The sequence below is a fragment of the Capsicum annuum genome, chromosome 10, assembly GCF_002878395.1.
Source record: "Capsicum annuum cultivar UCD-10X-F1 chromosome 10, UCD10Xv1.1, whole genome shotgun sequence".
Lineage (NCBI taxonomy): Eukaryota > Viridiplantae > Streptophyta > Magnoliopsida > Solanales > Solanaceae > Capsicum > Capsicum annuum.
In genome coordinates, this window is record NC_061120.1 from 217,995,415 (window position 1) to 218,010,014 (window position 14,600).

Sequence of the window (14,600 nt, forward strand, 5' to 3'; positions counted from 1 at the left end):
CTATTGGCTTTGCTATTTGCGGTCTCTAAATGGTCTCACCATTTGTTTGGCAGAAGGTTTATTGTCAAAACTGACCAGAAAGCACTCAAATACTTACTGAATCAGTCTATTCATACTGAATTTTAAGTGGCTTGCATATCCAAGTTGATGGCATTTGATTTTTGTATTGAGTATAAAAAAAAGGGTGGAAAATAAAGTTGCTGCTGCTTTATCCAGGTTATCTGATGCTGAGATGTTAGCAATCTCTATGTTAGATCCTCATGGTGATCTATTGGATAGAATTACCTGATGCTGAGATGTTAGCAATCTCTATGTTAGTTCCTCATGGTGATCTATTGGATAGAATTAGACATTCTTGGACCACTGATCAACACTTACAAGATATCATTGCTAGAGTGCGTCTTTCACCTTATAAATCTTTCACTTTCCTTAACAATTAGTTGAGGTGGAAGGAAAGGTTAGTGGTTGGTAATGATGAGCAGCTCAAGAAGGATATTATCTCACTATGGCATGACTCTACTCAAGGGGGGCACTCTGGCATGGATGCCACCATTAAAAGACTCCAATTTTTGTTCTATTGGAAAGACTTGATGCATGACACCAGGAACTTTGTTAATAAATGTGATATTTGTCAGAGGCACAAATATGATGTGGCTGCAAGTCCAGGACTGCTGCAACCCTTACCTGTACCCGATGGTGTTTGGACAGATATCTGTTTGGATTTTGTTGAGGGGTTGCCTAAATCCAAAGGAAAGGAGGTGATTTTTGTGGTAGTAGATAGACTGAGCAAGTATGGTCATTTTTTGCCCTTAGCACACCCATACACAGCTCAGTCGGTTGCTCAATGTTTCCTTGACAACATCTTCAAACTGCATGGTATGCCCAACACACTAACAAGTGATAGAGATCCTATCTTCCTTATTAGTTTTTGGGAAGAATTATTCAATTTACAAGGGGTTCAGCTACAGAGATCTACTGCATACCATCCTCAAACTGATGGTCAAACAGAGGTGCTGAATAGAACCATGGAGACGTACTTAAGGTGTTTTTGCTCTGACAATCCTAAGGATTGGTGTTCTTACTTGCCATTGGCTGAATGGTGGTATAATACCACCTATCACACTGCTATTAAGTGCACACCTTATGAAGCTTTATATGGTCAGAAACCTTCCATTCATCTTCCCTACTTGACTGGAGAAGCCTCTACTGAGATGGTTGACAGATCCTTGGCTGCTAGAGAAGCTGTTATAGAGTTGTTGAGGTTCCATATGCACAGGGCTCAGCAAAGGATGAAGGACATTGCTAATAAACACAGGACGGAGAGATCATTTGCGGTTGGTGATTGGGTCTACTTGAAACTTCAACCCTATAGACAAGTGTCCTTGGCCGTGTGACCCTTTCCTAAGCTAGTTGCCAAGTACTATGGCCCCTATGTTGTTGATGCTAAGGTTGGTGCAGTAGCTTACAGGTTGTTGCTTCCTTATGATGTTCTCATTCACCCAGTCTTTCATGTTTCTCAATTAAAGAGGTGTCATGAAGTTCCTTCCAGCATTCACCATCCTCCTGTTATTCATTTGTCAAGTGTCTCAACCTGAAGCTATTCTAGACAGAAGGTTGATTAAGAGAGGTAATAGAGCTGTTGGTCAAGTTCTAGTTAAGTGGTCAGACATTACGGATTCACAAGCTACTTGGGAACTTGAGTCTGAATTGATGCATAGGTTCCCTGCATTTCATCCTTGAGGTCAAGGATCTACTTTAGCGGGGGGTATTGATACAATGCTGAGAAGAAAAGAGTAAGCAAGTAACAAGAAGCAGTTGCAGCAGTGCGAAAATTTAAAAGACTGTTATTACTGTGCAGTTACGGAATTAGTTACTACTTTGTTCACAAGTTAGTTACTTAGTTGTTAGATAGTTGGTTGTTAAGATACTAAGTGTAACTGATCTTAGCTAAGTGAGCATTATAAATACTCTGATGTATTCAATTGTAACATTCATTCAGATAATACAACATTCAGTTTCTCCCTAATTTCTGTCCTCTGATTTTTCTCGGTTAAAGCCCTGAAGTTCAGTTTCATCTTCTTCGAGTATTCTACTCCTAGATTAACAAACTCCACTCAATTACTTGTTATTGCATCATAAAGCATATGTTCCATATGTTCTATTCAAACATCTAGTTAATTGGATCTTGGATCGAGAAATTTGAATTTTCTTATAGGTTGCCGATTTGCATCTCTTCTGAGTGTATTTAATCAATTGCTATGATTCATATTCCAAAGCTTCTTGATCTGGTTGAGTTCAAACTGAAGGAGGTTATGACAAGGGAACCTACTCTCCTTGTCATGGTGTTGGGTGTTCCTAATGTTGGCAAATCGGCTCTAATCAATTCCATCCATCAAATTGCAGTATCTCGATTTCCAGGTGAGGCTTGTTTTTGTTGGTGATATATTTTGGGTGCTGTTATAAGAAGCCGATTGTAGCTATGTTTTTGAGTGTACTGTATTGATGGTTATGATCTTAGTGCAGGAGAAAACGAAGAGGGCTAGAGTGGGGCCTCTGCCTGGTGTTACTCAAGATATTGCTGGATTCAAGGTTAGAAATATTCTAGGACAGAGAGGGTCGGATTACGCTGTTGTTGCCTGTTCCATAATAGCTAAAATTGATTGCTCCCATGTTGTACAAACTGTAGAGGGAAAGGTTATATATGAGAAATTTATATGGCAATGTGGCATCTTCTTTTTCTTTTTTGTTGTTCGACTCAAGTAAGAGCACTTCATCAGCGGTGATGACTTCCCTTTCCTGCTTTAAAATAAGAAAGTAGTAGAAGAAGATACATTCTACACAAGCTGAATAGGATATACAATAGATCCATGGACATTGTAACTTTAAAAATGACCCTATTTCCATGAGGTCTTGTGTTATTAGTGTCAAATTTTATTGGCTGTTTTTGTTTTGCTTATTCTTACGGATGCTAAAATGCTATTGCATACAGATTGCGCATCGACCTAGCGTCTATGTTCTGGACTCTCCAGGAGTGTTGGTCCCAAGTATTCCAGACATAGAAACCGGGCTAAAGCTGGCTCTTGCAGGTGTGTACCTAATTGAACTGTCGATTATGAAGTTGTCATGAAGTTCTTTCATTCTGTTGAGAATCTTGGATTTGTGATTAGAATTAGGGGCCTGCAAAAGGTCAATTCTTGAAAAAGACTAGTCGTTTCTGGCAAAGTATCTGGAAGGCTGGTCACCAGTCACCACATAGAGAGATCCATATGCCCGTCAGGGACTATCTTATGCCCCGAGAGAGAGACCATTTCCTAACAAATCATTATTTCTTTACTCGGAACTAATTTTGTTGCGTTACTTTGATGAGCACGATTATTGTCTTTTCTGGCCTCTGCATAATCACCCTCCCTTCCCAGCAGGAACCAAGCTATATAACCCCCAAAGCACAACAAAACAAAATGATTTCATGTTCTTTTGTGGTATTTACATTTGTCAGTCGGATACATTATATAAGCTCCAGTTAAGTTTATTCATCCATCGGCTGGTTCTAAGCTGATTGATCTGAAATATTGCGTGCCAAATATCAAGTTACGTAAAAACAAATGAATGGCAGTTGGTCGGAGAAACAAACTACCATAGAAAAGTGCAATGCCTCGCCAAATTGAAGCAGGATCCTTGGACTATACTTTAGTAATTTATTCTGGTCCAATATTTATACCGATTCATGTTTGCATCTATGCGTTTGCAGGGTCTGTGAAAGATTCCGTAGTTGGAGAAGAGCGAATTGCTCAATACCTATTAGCAGTTTTAAACACTCGAGGAACTCCGCTTCAGTGGAAGCACTTGGTTGACAGGGAAACTAAGGACATTCACCAAGAGTTGGAAGACAAACCTGAATCTGTTATCAAGGATCTTCAAAACAAGGGAAAGAAGCCCATGAACAAATCTAATGCCTATCGAGTTCAGGTGAGAAGTGATTTTAGAATTTGGTTTTCTCGAGAATACTATATTTTCCTATCCCTTTTCGTGTATAAAACAAACTCAATTAACTATGCCCATCAATCTGCGTTGGTTGTGTTTTCATTTTTTGTTGCCATTGTTTCTACGGATGATCCTTTGTGCACAGGATATGGTAAGTGAAGTCCAACGCGCACTTTGCATCAGCCTGTCGGAGTTCAGTGGTAGTTTGGAAGATGAATCTGACCTGGAGATTCTAATAGACAACCAGTTTGAAGTGTTGCAGAAGGCTCTGAAGATACCTCATAGGGCTTCAGAGGCTCGGATAATGGTATCAAAGAAATTTCTTACTTTATTTAGAACGGGGAAATTAGGTCAGTTCATCCTAGACGATGTTCCTGATGCCTCTGATTCTGTATCTTGAAATCATCTTATCTGCAACTGAAAGCCAAAGTCTGTACCATAGTGTATTATCAATTTTCTTTTGGTATCGCATTCCTATACCACGATCTAATTCTCAATTTTTTCTTGAATAATTCGCATCTATATCGTAGTGGCATTGAGCATTGCTGCAGCATTTTCAAGTTCAATTTTTGTCATAAAATTTGTCTTGCTCCAATCCAATGGATTAAAATTAAGGGCTACTTGCCACAAAGAACATTTTGATGTATGAATTCTATGTATTACTGAGCTAATACAAGGTATTTGGCTGGATATTCAATTATCCTTTCTGAACAAAATTGATATCGGATACATTAGAAAAAATAAGAAGGGAAAAAATTTGGAAGTTGTACAAAGAATAATAGAAAAGCTTTCTCACTTATTTGCTTCAATAAACTCTCTATACTCTCTCTTCATCTTGACACCAGATACCGTCCTGCATATACAAAAGAAGTTGAATTAGAGCGAGTACAAGTCATGCTGCTCATGAATTCCTATATATGGAGTGGCGTAAAAACCGGTAATTAGAGCAGAAAGCAAATGCTACAAAAATTAGGATAGGGAGAGGAGCGTATGATAATTTGCAAGACGATAAGTGGTTCAAACGACAATAATGTTAAATGCTAGCGTAACACAAGTCCTGAGCCGGGGGATCTATCGGAAACAACCTCTCTACTTCATCTGAGGTAGTGGTATGGACTGCGTACACTTTACCCTTCCAGACCCCACTTGATACGAATACACTGGGTATATTGTTGTTGCTAGTATAACACAAGCAAAATGTGAGGCTCCGTGTTGGTTATGAATATTCTTAACAAATAATACCCATTCGCCAATGTAAAGTGTTTGGTTGGACATGAATATATATATTATATCATAGTAGCGGAGGATGGAAGTGAGGTAAGGGAGTAGGCGTTTGATGATAAACTCGAGTAGCATCTGAAGGAACGATCAGGCAAGGAGAATTGATAGAGTAATATATGAAGAAGTGTAGGTTCTTTTTTCCTCATTTGCCATGTAATAAGTCTAGGACGGTTAAAAGAGAGAAGAGTTAATCACAGACGTTATCTTCCTAAGATATCACAGCATAAAGAATCTTGAGGGAACACAAGTAAATCGATTCAGGACAATGAAAACAATTAAGAGTGAAGCTGCAAGAACTTGAATTTCCAATGAAATCAAGTTCATAGGGCTTGAGGAACGACTACCTAGACTTATTTTACTAGGTGTATGGTAAAACTCTGAAAGTTCGTTGAGATGGAGCGCGTGCAACAACGAATTAGGAGAAGAGACAGCTATTTAGGTCATCTAGAATATAGAAAATTAAGCAGCTTATACTTTTAAAATGAGAGACAAATGTGACCAACCTTAGCATTTCCTTATTCTTGAAAAACTGTACGCATGGAGTACCCATAATACCAGCTGCCTCAGCAATCTCTGGATCTTCAGTAATATCAATTTCAACAAGGTGGACATGCTTGTCAAATTCATCTATGACCTGTTGCGCAAGCACAATTGAACACGTTAGTTGTATGCACTACCTACAAAAGCCAGTACTCAACAGCAAACATGCTAATCGAATCAAGTATTACTGAGTAGAAGTAAGAGAAAATGCAACTCAGTTGAAGGACAAAGCTCTTTGACAGCTTTTATCGGAGGTTCTTTAAGGTTTATTTCAAGATTTGTGTACTCATCGAGATCGTAAAATTTCAAGTCCTCAGCTTTCTTCAAAATGATAAATTATATTGAAACTGAACCTCCTAAGGCAACATACCACATAGTACCTAACTCTTTATAAATTGGTCTTTTGTCTTGCAATAAAAATGTGATGCCTATTTGAAAGAACTCAATAAACATCTTCCAGTAAGATTTCTATAAAAACGAGTTGCATACCTTGCTAAGAATCGGTTTCAAGGTCCTACATGGACCACATGTTGGTGATGTATACAACACACACATAAGCCTTGGACTCTCATGGTACAATTTCCGTAAAGCATACTGAGAAGGAAAACAGTATAAATGTTATCATATAGGACTGCTGACTACGGTAAATAGCCATTCAAACCTAACAATCAGGAATATTTAAGCTTCCTAGATCTCATACCTGGCCCTTGTGCTTTGTGAGTGTTATATCAAAACCTTCTTGGACATCTTTGTCCGTGAGTTCCTTCTTAACTTCTTCAGTAGCGGGCTGATAAGATAAAAAGGTTCAGGAAGATTCATTAGATAATGAACTTTTGGTCTAGGCATATTGGACAATAGCAAAAATTCGAATGATATTTATATAGGAAAAAGAGTAGGAGGTTCTGATAGAAAGTAAGAAACCCCCTTGCTTGGTGTAACCCAGTTTACATCATAGAACCCATAAAGTAGTACAAATGTATTTTTATTTTTGATAAGGTAAAGATAAAGTAGTACAAATAAATTAGTCATCCTTAAATTACATAATATCACCCAAAAAGTCAGGAGAAAAACAGAAGATAATGCAGCACGGCCAAGAATCCAGAAATGAATCAACTATTGGAATGTATTTCTCTAGTTTTCCGTTTCTCCGTGTAAAATGTCAAATTGACTGTAATGAGAACTTTAACTGCATATCTTTGATGTTTCAGAAAGCACAACAGTTTCTTTATCAGACCACTTGGATGGAATTCTCACAATCAAGATAAGTTCATAAAGCTAAATACGGTCCGTACAAACTCGCTCTATCATAGACGATCCAACAATCCCTTAGTAATAATGTTCTAAATGCTCTCATATATGGTCAATCACATTCAGATACCACTAATTGTAGACAACTTCATTTTGGCCTGCAAGTAGCTTCGCATGAATGCTCTAACACCCTACATAAGTACTCTATAACTGTATAACGCATTAAATTAGATAACTAGGACACAGGCACTTGTAACTTGCAATTTTTTATTTTTTTTTTGCATTTTATGGGGGATATGGAGGCTATGAGATTTACAAATACCTAACATACAAGAAAATGCAAAGATAAGCGATAGGTCAACAATGTTCAGGAGCTGGGTTAAAAGCCACTTGAGTGCATGACTATATACGCGTATGAAACGACTTGTAAAGGAAATATACAACAACATACCCAGTGTAGTTCCACAATGTAAAGAAAATATACAGGACCGCAATTGAAGTCCGATACCTGGTGGAATTCAACAAGAAGATTTTTGCTCGTCAGATATCTCTCCACTGATAGAGCAGCTACACATCCCGAGCCAGCCGCAGTGACGGCTTGCCTCCATTCATGATCCTACATACAGAGAACATGTCATGGTGATACTAGGAAGTATCTCACTATAAGAAGTTGCAAAGAGACATTCAAATCACAAGATGAGATCCGATAAATGACATCACATTATATTTTTATTGGATGGCTCCCCTCTCTCATTGCAATTCCTTAAAAATTAAGTTTATAAAAGAGAAGACAACCATTTTCTCATTCCACACCTGTCCCAGCTAAAGAGGAACTTATTTGACACAAACTTTTCTTGAGAACTTAATTCAGATGTTTCAATGACCAGGCTAGAGTCATGCTGTTCATCCGCACACATGATACATCTAAAGGGGCCATGCATAACTAACCTGAACCTCCTTAGGTGTACAATTACCACTTGAAGTACAAGGACAGTTAAAAGAAAAGGAAAAAGCACAGCAAAATTGAAATAATAAATTGCTGCAAGTACCTGCACATCTCCAGCTGCAAATACACCTTCCACAGATGTACTTGCTGTGCCCTCCTTGACCAATATGTAGCCTGAGCTATCAAGATCGACTTGGCCTTCCAACAGTTGACTATTTGGTGAATGACCTATGCCATAAAACAAGCCTTTTGCCTCAAGCACAGATTCTTCCTGAGTATCAGCCTTTCTGATCAAAATTCCTGACATCTGGCCTTTTGAGTTGCCGACGACATCCACGGTCTCAGTGTTGAAATGCACAGTGATGTTTGGATTGTTGAAAACTCTGAAACATTCCCCATAATCAACCTGTTAAACAAAATTTCAGGTAGTTGAAACTCGAAATATATAGATCATTAGTAATTCAATCCGCTTCAAAGAATGAGGTTATAGAAATAGGCATATCGCAAGCAGAATAAAAGCGATGGCAGATTGAAACTAGGCAAGAGCCAAAAGTAAAAAATACCAGCAATAAACCAATCAAGAAAATATGGATTATTGATCAAAGAGTTCATCTGGAGGGTAAACCTACTTTGGTAAATCATGGAATGTGACTTGCACGTGCATGCTGAACTCATCATGATGTTACTGTAATGTGGAGAGCACACTCACTAGTATGTACACCACAATAATGAACCCATTTAAGTTAGTATTTATTGCAATGCCTGTAGGAAAGCCCATCATATGTACTCGAAAAGTGTAATAGAAGATATAAAGACACCCTTTTCAGAACATAATGAAGTCGATATTCCAAGAACTGTTTATTGTGCTTACTGCTTAATAAGATAATGAAACAAAATGCTGAGAATTAAAGGACACAAACAAGACAGGCATGGACGTATCTCAGATTGTGGCCTCTGACAAGGCCAAGCTCACAATTATCATTGGGATCTTCTACCGTAAGTGCTTCATATGTCAGGGCTAAAAGAAGTTAAAAAGATGGCTAAGTTTGGCGTGTGTTATTCTGCTCACACAGATGTATCGACAAATATGTTACAAAATATGAAGGAGCTGGGTGTGGTGAAATTAATATGGATAATCAAGTTACAGTAAAAGAGGAAAGGAAGTGAAGTGCCAGGTTGTTTCTAAAGGAGAACTGAAGAGGTCAGCAAGATACAAAAACTCTGAAAAAAATCAAACAAAAAAAAGACAAAAAAAAGACAATGACTGATTGTGATGCCAACAAGGCAATTGTTATTTATCAGCAGCCTTTTGAGTTTTGACTATTTCTCTGAAAGTATGAAGTCACAGTTGGTTTGGTTTGGCTCTGTCTTTCTTTAATGACCGTGCTGTACGGGCCATCTTTCATGCACTTCGACTAATTCCACAGGTTACCTGCTACCTTTCACCAGCAATGGTACCCGTTAACTCTATCCACCAAGCCTTGGATAGATGGGAAGAAATTACTTTTTGCCTCCACTGGGAAATGAACCTGGATCTTATGGTTCTTAATCCATTTCTTTGTTGTTAAATAGGCTTACAGCTTGGAACCTTACAAGTTAACATTGTTATATATATAGCACACCCCTCACAGACACACACGCACACACACACATACAGAGAGACAGAGGGAGGGAGAGAGAGATCCATTATGAACCAGAAATAAAATTAGAGAAATACTGCTGGTCTCACAGGCTACTGTATCCCGAATTAGATTCAACACTAAAAAAAGAAGGGTGGAAAATTGGTAAACATTAGGAGGAATTCTGAAAAGAGGAAGATAACAGTGATAAGCAGCTATGGAAGTTTCTTTCTTTTGGATGAAGTGATAAGCAGCTATGGAAGTTATAAGATATTGATTCATCTTCCAAAACTACTGGATAATTGGGAAACATATTTCTCAACCTCGAATGATCATGTTCCTTTCAATATGATTATCCTATTAAACATGTGCATATCTGCATGCAAAGTAACTTTTTTCAATTATCATCAAACTAACATATCATGTGTTCTCAAGGTTTCATCTTTAACGGGTCACCAAAGTCATGTGGTTTGTTACATGAATATGAAGTAAAGAACCAGCACATTCAATATCGATAGTGATTTATAAAAATATAGGTAAGCAGTCATCTGTGTAGACATTTTAGAGCAAGAGAACTTCCTTAGATGTTTTTAAAGACAACACAATCATATCCTACTTGTAAGCAGCCATGATATGACACTTGAAAGTTAAAACCAATCCTATCATTCATCTCTCACTTTGCAATGTCTTTAAGGTGACATTGACAATTTCAAAATATTTAAGTTCTAATGATCTCAAGCCTTTTAAACTAGGAAAACAATAACGGAGGAGGAGAGTATTCCTTTAGTTTAAAAAATAGGAGGAGAGTATTATATGACCGTAACAACTTTCTCCCAAAGAAAACATAATGGCCCACCAGATTACAACCTCCATTTTTAGATGAATTCTAATGCCTTGTACTATGACATTGAGAGGGTGAACAAAAAAATGAAATGTACATAAACATCAATTACCTGTCTTGCATTGCTCTTGATGCTCTTAGTTGGTCCTTGCGGACAAGTAAATGGACATGGCGTGCATATTTTGTCAAGTATATTGCTTCCTCTGTAGCTGTATCACCGCCTCCAACAACAGCAAGAACCTGACCCTTGAAAAGTGGTGATGCTCCATCACAAATTGCACAGGCACTAATTCCTTTGCTCCAAAATTCTTCTTCAGTGGGTAAACCCAACCTTTTAGCATTGGCTCCTGTAGCCACAATAACGCTATGGCACTTTACCTGAAAGATAAAGAAGTGAGCAGTGCTACAATATAAGAACCCTAATGTGGGAACAACATGCCAACAGGTGTAAGCAACTAGAAGTCTAAAGAATCAAACTGGCATCTGCGACTGCAAGAAATAATGCATTTTAAGCCCAACATCTCTTACAACATATGAGACAAACAAGTTGTTGTCGCAGAGGGAATCAAAAGAGAGCTGGTATCACATACATGGATGTACTTTTTATGACCATCTAATGTATCAGGATGAACCTCGGAGACTTGGGGGATTCTAGTCGGAAAACAAAACCAAAGATGCTCTTTCTTTCATATGTAAAAGGTACAAAACCAAGTATGTTCCTTTTTTCACATGTAAAAGGTACAAAACCAAGGAGACTCTTTCCTTCATATGGCAAAGGTATAGAGAGAAAAGTCAGACTCTTATATCATGGCTAACGTATTCTGAAGATCAAGATTAATAGTATTGTTCTATACACAATACAAAGGTACAGAGAACTTAAAAAAATAGAATACGACTTGTATGATTGTACTTGATTAAACCACTTCTGAATGGAAAAGAGGTAAAACAATAAAGAAGTCATGGTGCAGTTAAAATGCCCCTGTACTTCTTTTAAAAGATCTTTCTTTTAATTCGGAAGGAAAATGTTTCTGCACTTGAAGTATTAAAAACCTCAAAATCATAAACTTAGATGCCTTCTAAGTAATAGCATGAAATATTTCTTATCGAACAAAAGGAAGAATGTTTGCATCTATTTCTCTTCTTCCATTACACATCTGTAATCCGTTTAGTTTTTTACTCCAAATGAGAATACATAAATTTAGCATCTAACTTCCTGTAATTTTCTAGGCATTTGTTTGAAAAAACATTGCAAACTTGACAAAACCATATAAACCGTTAATCAGTTCAATGATGTAACCAATCTTAATGGCAATCAAGAAGGAAAGAGAAGATTGCTGAGGTATTGACAAATGATGGCAATCAAGAAGAAAAGAGCAGATTGCTGAGGTATTGACAAATGGTGGCAATCAAGATCGAAGCTCCAATTCAGAATAAGAAAACAGTTTGATGAGGATTAAAGAATTAAGCAGATATAACAGAACCTAGATAGAGTAATCAGCAACTAAAGGACGCATCACCTTACGTTCACTACTTTGGACAGTAAAAGGAGTGTTCTTCACATCAATAAATTCCACATCTTCTTGATACAATTCAGCTCCCCATCTCTCAGCTTGTCGCTTCATCCTAGCAAAATTACATAATTTCTCAGCCTTCAAACCTTTTGTCTATAACCAAAGAAGCTTATAATAGATATGTGAACGAGATTAAATGCACAAACACTTTTCCTGTACCTATCCATTAAGTCGGGTCCGGTTATCCCGTCTGGAAATCCAGGAAAGTTTTCTACTTCAGTTGTTGTCATCAACTGTCCTCCTGGTACACCACCTGCTTGATACCCCTCAAACACTACAGGCTTCAAGTTTGCTCGAGCTGCATAAATTGCTGCTGTATATCCAGCAGGACCTGATCCTATTATTACCAAGTTCTCGATATCCTGAGCTGGAACAAGCAAAAACACCAGTATTCTCAAAATTATACTACCAACTGCAGATAAACTGCTGCCAAGTTGACAGCTGAAACTAAAAATATGTCTTATGACTACATAGATAGAAAACCTTTTCTCGAGTACTCCCTTAGTCCCAGTTTATGTGGCAAAGTTGGAATCCAACAAAGTTTTTCTTTGTCAACTTTTTTTTTATATATGTTGTTAATTTTTGTGAACTATAGTACTTATTACACAGTTTTTAAATATATAACTTTAATATAAAAACTTAAAGCTTCTATGTGAAGGGGAGCCTTGGAGTAACGGTTAAAGTTGGCTTCCATGTGACTTGGAGGTCACTGGTTCACGCCGTGGAAACAACCTCTTGCAGAAATGCAATGTAAGGCTACAAAAAATAGACCTTTGTGTCTAGCCCTTCCCTGGACCGGCCACATAGCAGCAACTTTGGTGCAAAAGGCTGCTTTTTTCATTAAAGTTTCTATGTCGAATTCACGGTCAAACTTTACAAGTTTGAATTTCAACTGTGCCATATAAATTCGGAATTATACCGCACAGTAACCAGCATCTTTTTATTATTCAAATGCAATTTCGATTATACTTATGTTTCTTCAATATTGACTACAATTCAATCAACTACTCCCTCCGTTCACTTTTACTTGTCACTGATTCACTTCTCGAGTTCAATTTGACTAAACTTCAAAGCTCAATCAAAGTAAATTCATTTAATATTTTAAATTTTAAATTTTAAATTTAGATAAGTCAAAAACTATAAAAAGAAATACTATAAGTTGCAATCTTCCTCGTAAGATATAGTTCATACAACTTAACCTCGAGAAGCAAAACAGCAATCTTTCTCTTTTCTCTTTTACTTATCACTGATTCACTTCTCGAGTTCAATTTGACTAAACTTCAATGCTAAATCGAAGTAAATTAAATTTAAATTTCAAAATTTAAACAAGTCAAAAACTATACGAAAAATACTATAACTTGCAATCTTTCTCACAAAATATTGGTCATGCAGTCTGACGTCGAGAAGCGAAACACTTAATACTAACAAGTTTACCTGAAGAACTAGTTTCTACTGACTCCGCCTCCGCCGCAGCTCGAATCGAAAACGAACGGCTACGATTCAAGTAACTTTTAACCGAGTCAGCTCGACCGGCTCCTCGCCGTCGATTCGAACCGGAGTTGATAACAAGCAAACCGGTCGTCGGAATGCAAACGGCGTTCGACAAAGTTGACGGAGTAACCGCCATTGAAGTGGATACGGGTCGGGTTTTGGCCCGGATTGGGATTCCGATACCAACGGAGTTTGTAATATTTGGAGTAGTATTAGCCATTGGTTTCGGAGCATACAATATCTACTGAGAGAGAAGTTTGCTCTAACTAACTATTTAGAGTATTCTCTCTCACACACATACACACTGTCTGTGTGTTTTTATATTGGGATTTGTGCCTTGTGTGATATCTACTATTTGGTGAATTTTTGGGGCGTGGATAACCACTCAATGAACTATAAATTTTATCATTTTTGTCCTTTGGAGGAAAAATGTCATCCAAACATGTCTTATTGGTAAGACAAAAACTTTTTTTTTTTTTGGACAATGGAAAAAATTTGTAGCAAATATTTTATGGTATTTATATGTACTATTTTTAGTATGTCTGTGTGTCTGAAGAAAGATGGTTAGATCGATTATGTTGTATAGAGTGGAGTGTTGACTTGTCGAGAGCTCTTGCAAAGAAGTTGAAAGTAGAAGTAGTCTTCATGGAGGATAATATTTGGGAAGTGAGGTGTAGATGACTTCGGCATGTGAAGAGGATATGTACAGGTGTATTAGTGCAGAGGTCTGAAAGCTTGGTTATGGATAGTTACAAGAGACACAGGGGCATAAAAAAGTTTCAAAACTAAAAAAGAATGACACAAATATTGAGTAGAGATGACAATTTTAAGATGAGTGTTAATGACACTAATTTTAAAACCCTCAAGTTTTATTATTTATACAAAGATCCCCTACCTCATATTTACTCAAAGATCCCTGCAGCAACTTCGACAGCTGCTTGCACCAACTTCGACAGTTGCTGCTCTAAGTTGCTGTAACACAACAACTAATAGTAGTTGTTGCAGCAATTACCATAGTTGCTGAAACAATTCTTGTAGTTGTTGAAGCAACTCTCGTAGTTGCTGAAACAACTCTTGTAATT

At 37.5% G+C, this 14,600-nt stretch overlaps 2 protein-coding genes across 2 annotated transcripts in view; one reads left to right on the forward strand and one right to left on the reverse strand.

Annotated features, from left to right (window-relative positions):
- Window positions 1-4,478, forward strand: part of LOC107843813 (short integuments 2, mitochondrial) — a gene marked incomplete at its 5' end in the record, with an annotated part of 9,298 nt that extends 4,820 nt beyond the window's left edge. The window contains 5 exon segments of the mRNA XM_047397419.1: window positions 2,277-2,418; window positions 2,519-2,589; window positions 2,990-3,086; window positions 3,749-3,966; window positions 4,127-4,478. Of these exon segments, the coding sequence (XP_047253375.1) occupies window positions 2,277-2,418; window positions 2,519-2,589; window positions 2,990-3,086; window positions 3,749-3,966; window positions 4,127-4,381 (783 nt within the window).
- An 89-nt stretch (window positions 4,479-4,567) lies between these two features.
- Window positions 4,568-13,996, reverse strand: LOC107843811 (thioredoxin reductase NTRC). The gene is made up of 10 exons (XM_016688204.2): window positions 13,462-13,996; window positions 12,187-12,394; window positions 11,974-12,079; window positions 10,569-10,834; window positions 8,100-8,379; window positions 7,559-7,666; window positions 6,503-6,589; window positions 6,292-6,396; window positions 5,766-5,896; window positions 4,568-4,834 (listed from the first exon to the last, which is right to left on the reverse strand). The coding sequence occupies exons 1-10, from the start codon at window positions 13,736-13,738 to the stop codon at window positions 4,774-4,776; spliced, it is 1,629 nt and encodes a 542-aa protein (XP_016543690.2). The 5' UTR covers window positions 13,739-13,996; the 3' UTR covers window positions 4,568-4,773.
- Between the last annotated feature and the right edge of the window lie 604 nt (window positions 13,997-14,600).

What these genes read in the sequence shown, in the direction of transcription:
- LOC107843811 (XM_016688204.2), bottom strand. Translation starts at nt 13,738, where the DNA reads ATGGCTAATACTACTCCAAATATTACAAACTCCGTTGGTATCGGAATC. An exon ending in TCCAAAGTAGTGAACGTAAG is followed by an intron (nt 10,835 to 11,973) that starts GTGATGCGTCCT and finishes TTTATCTTTCAG; the next exon opens with GTAAAGTGCCATAGCGTTAT. An exon ending in TCACAAAGCACAAGGGCCAG is followed by an intron (nt 6,397 to 6,502) that starts GTATGAGATCTA and finishes TTTCCTTCTCAG; the next exon opens with TATGCTTTACGGAAATTGTA.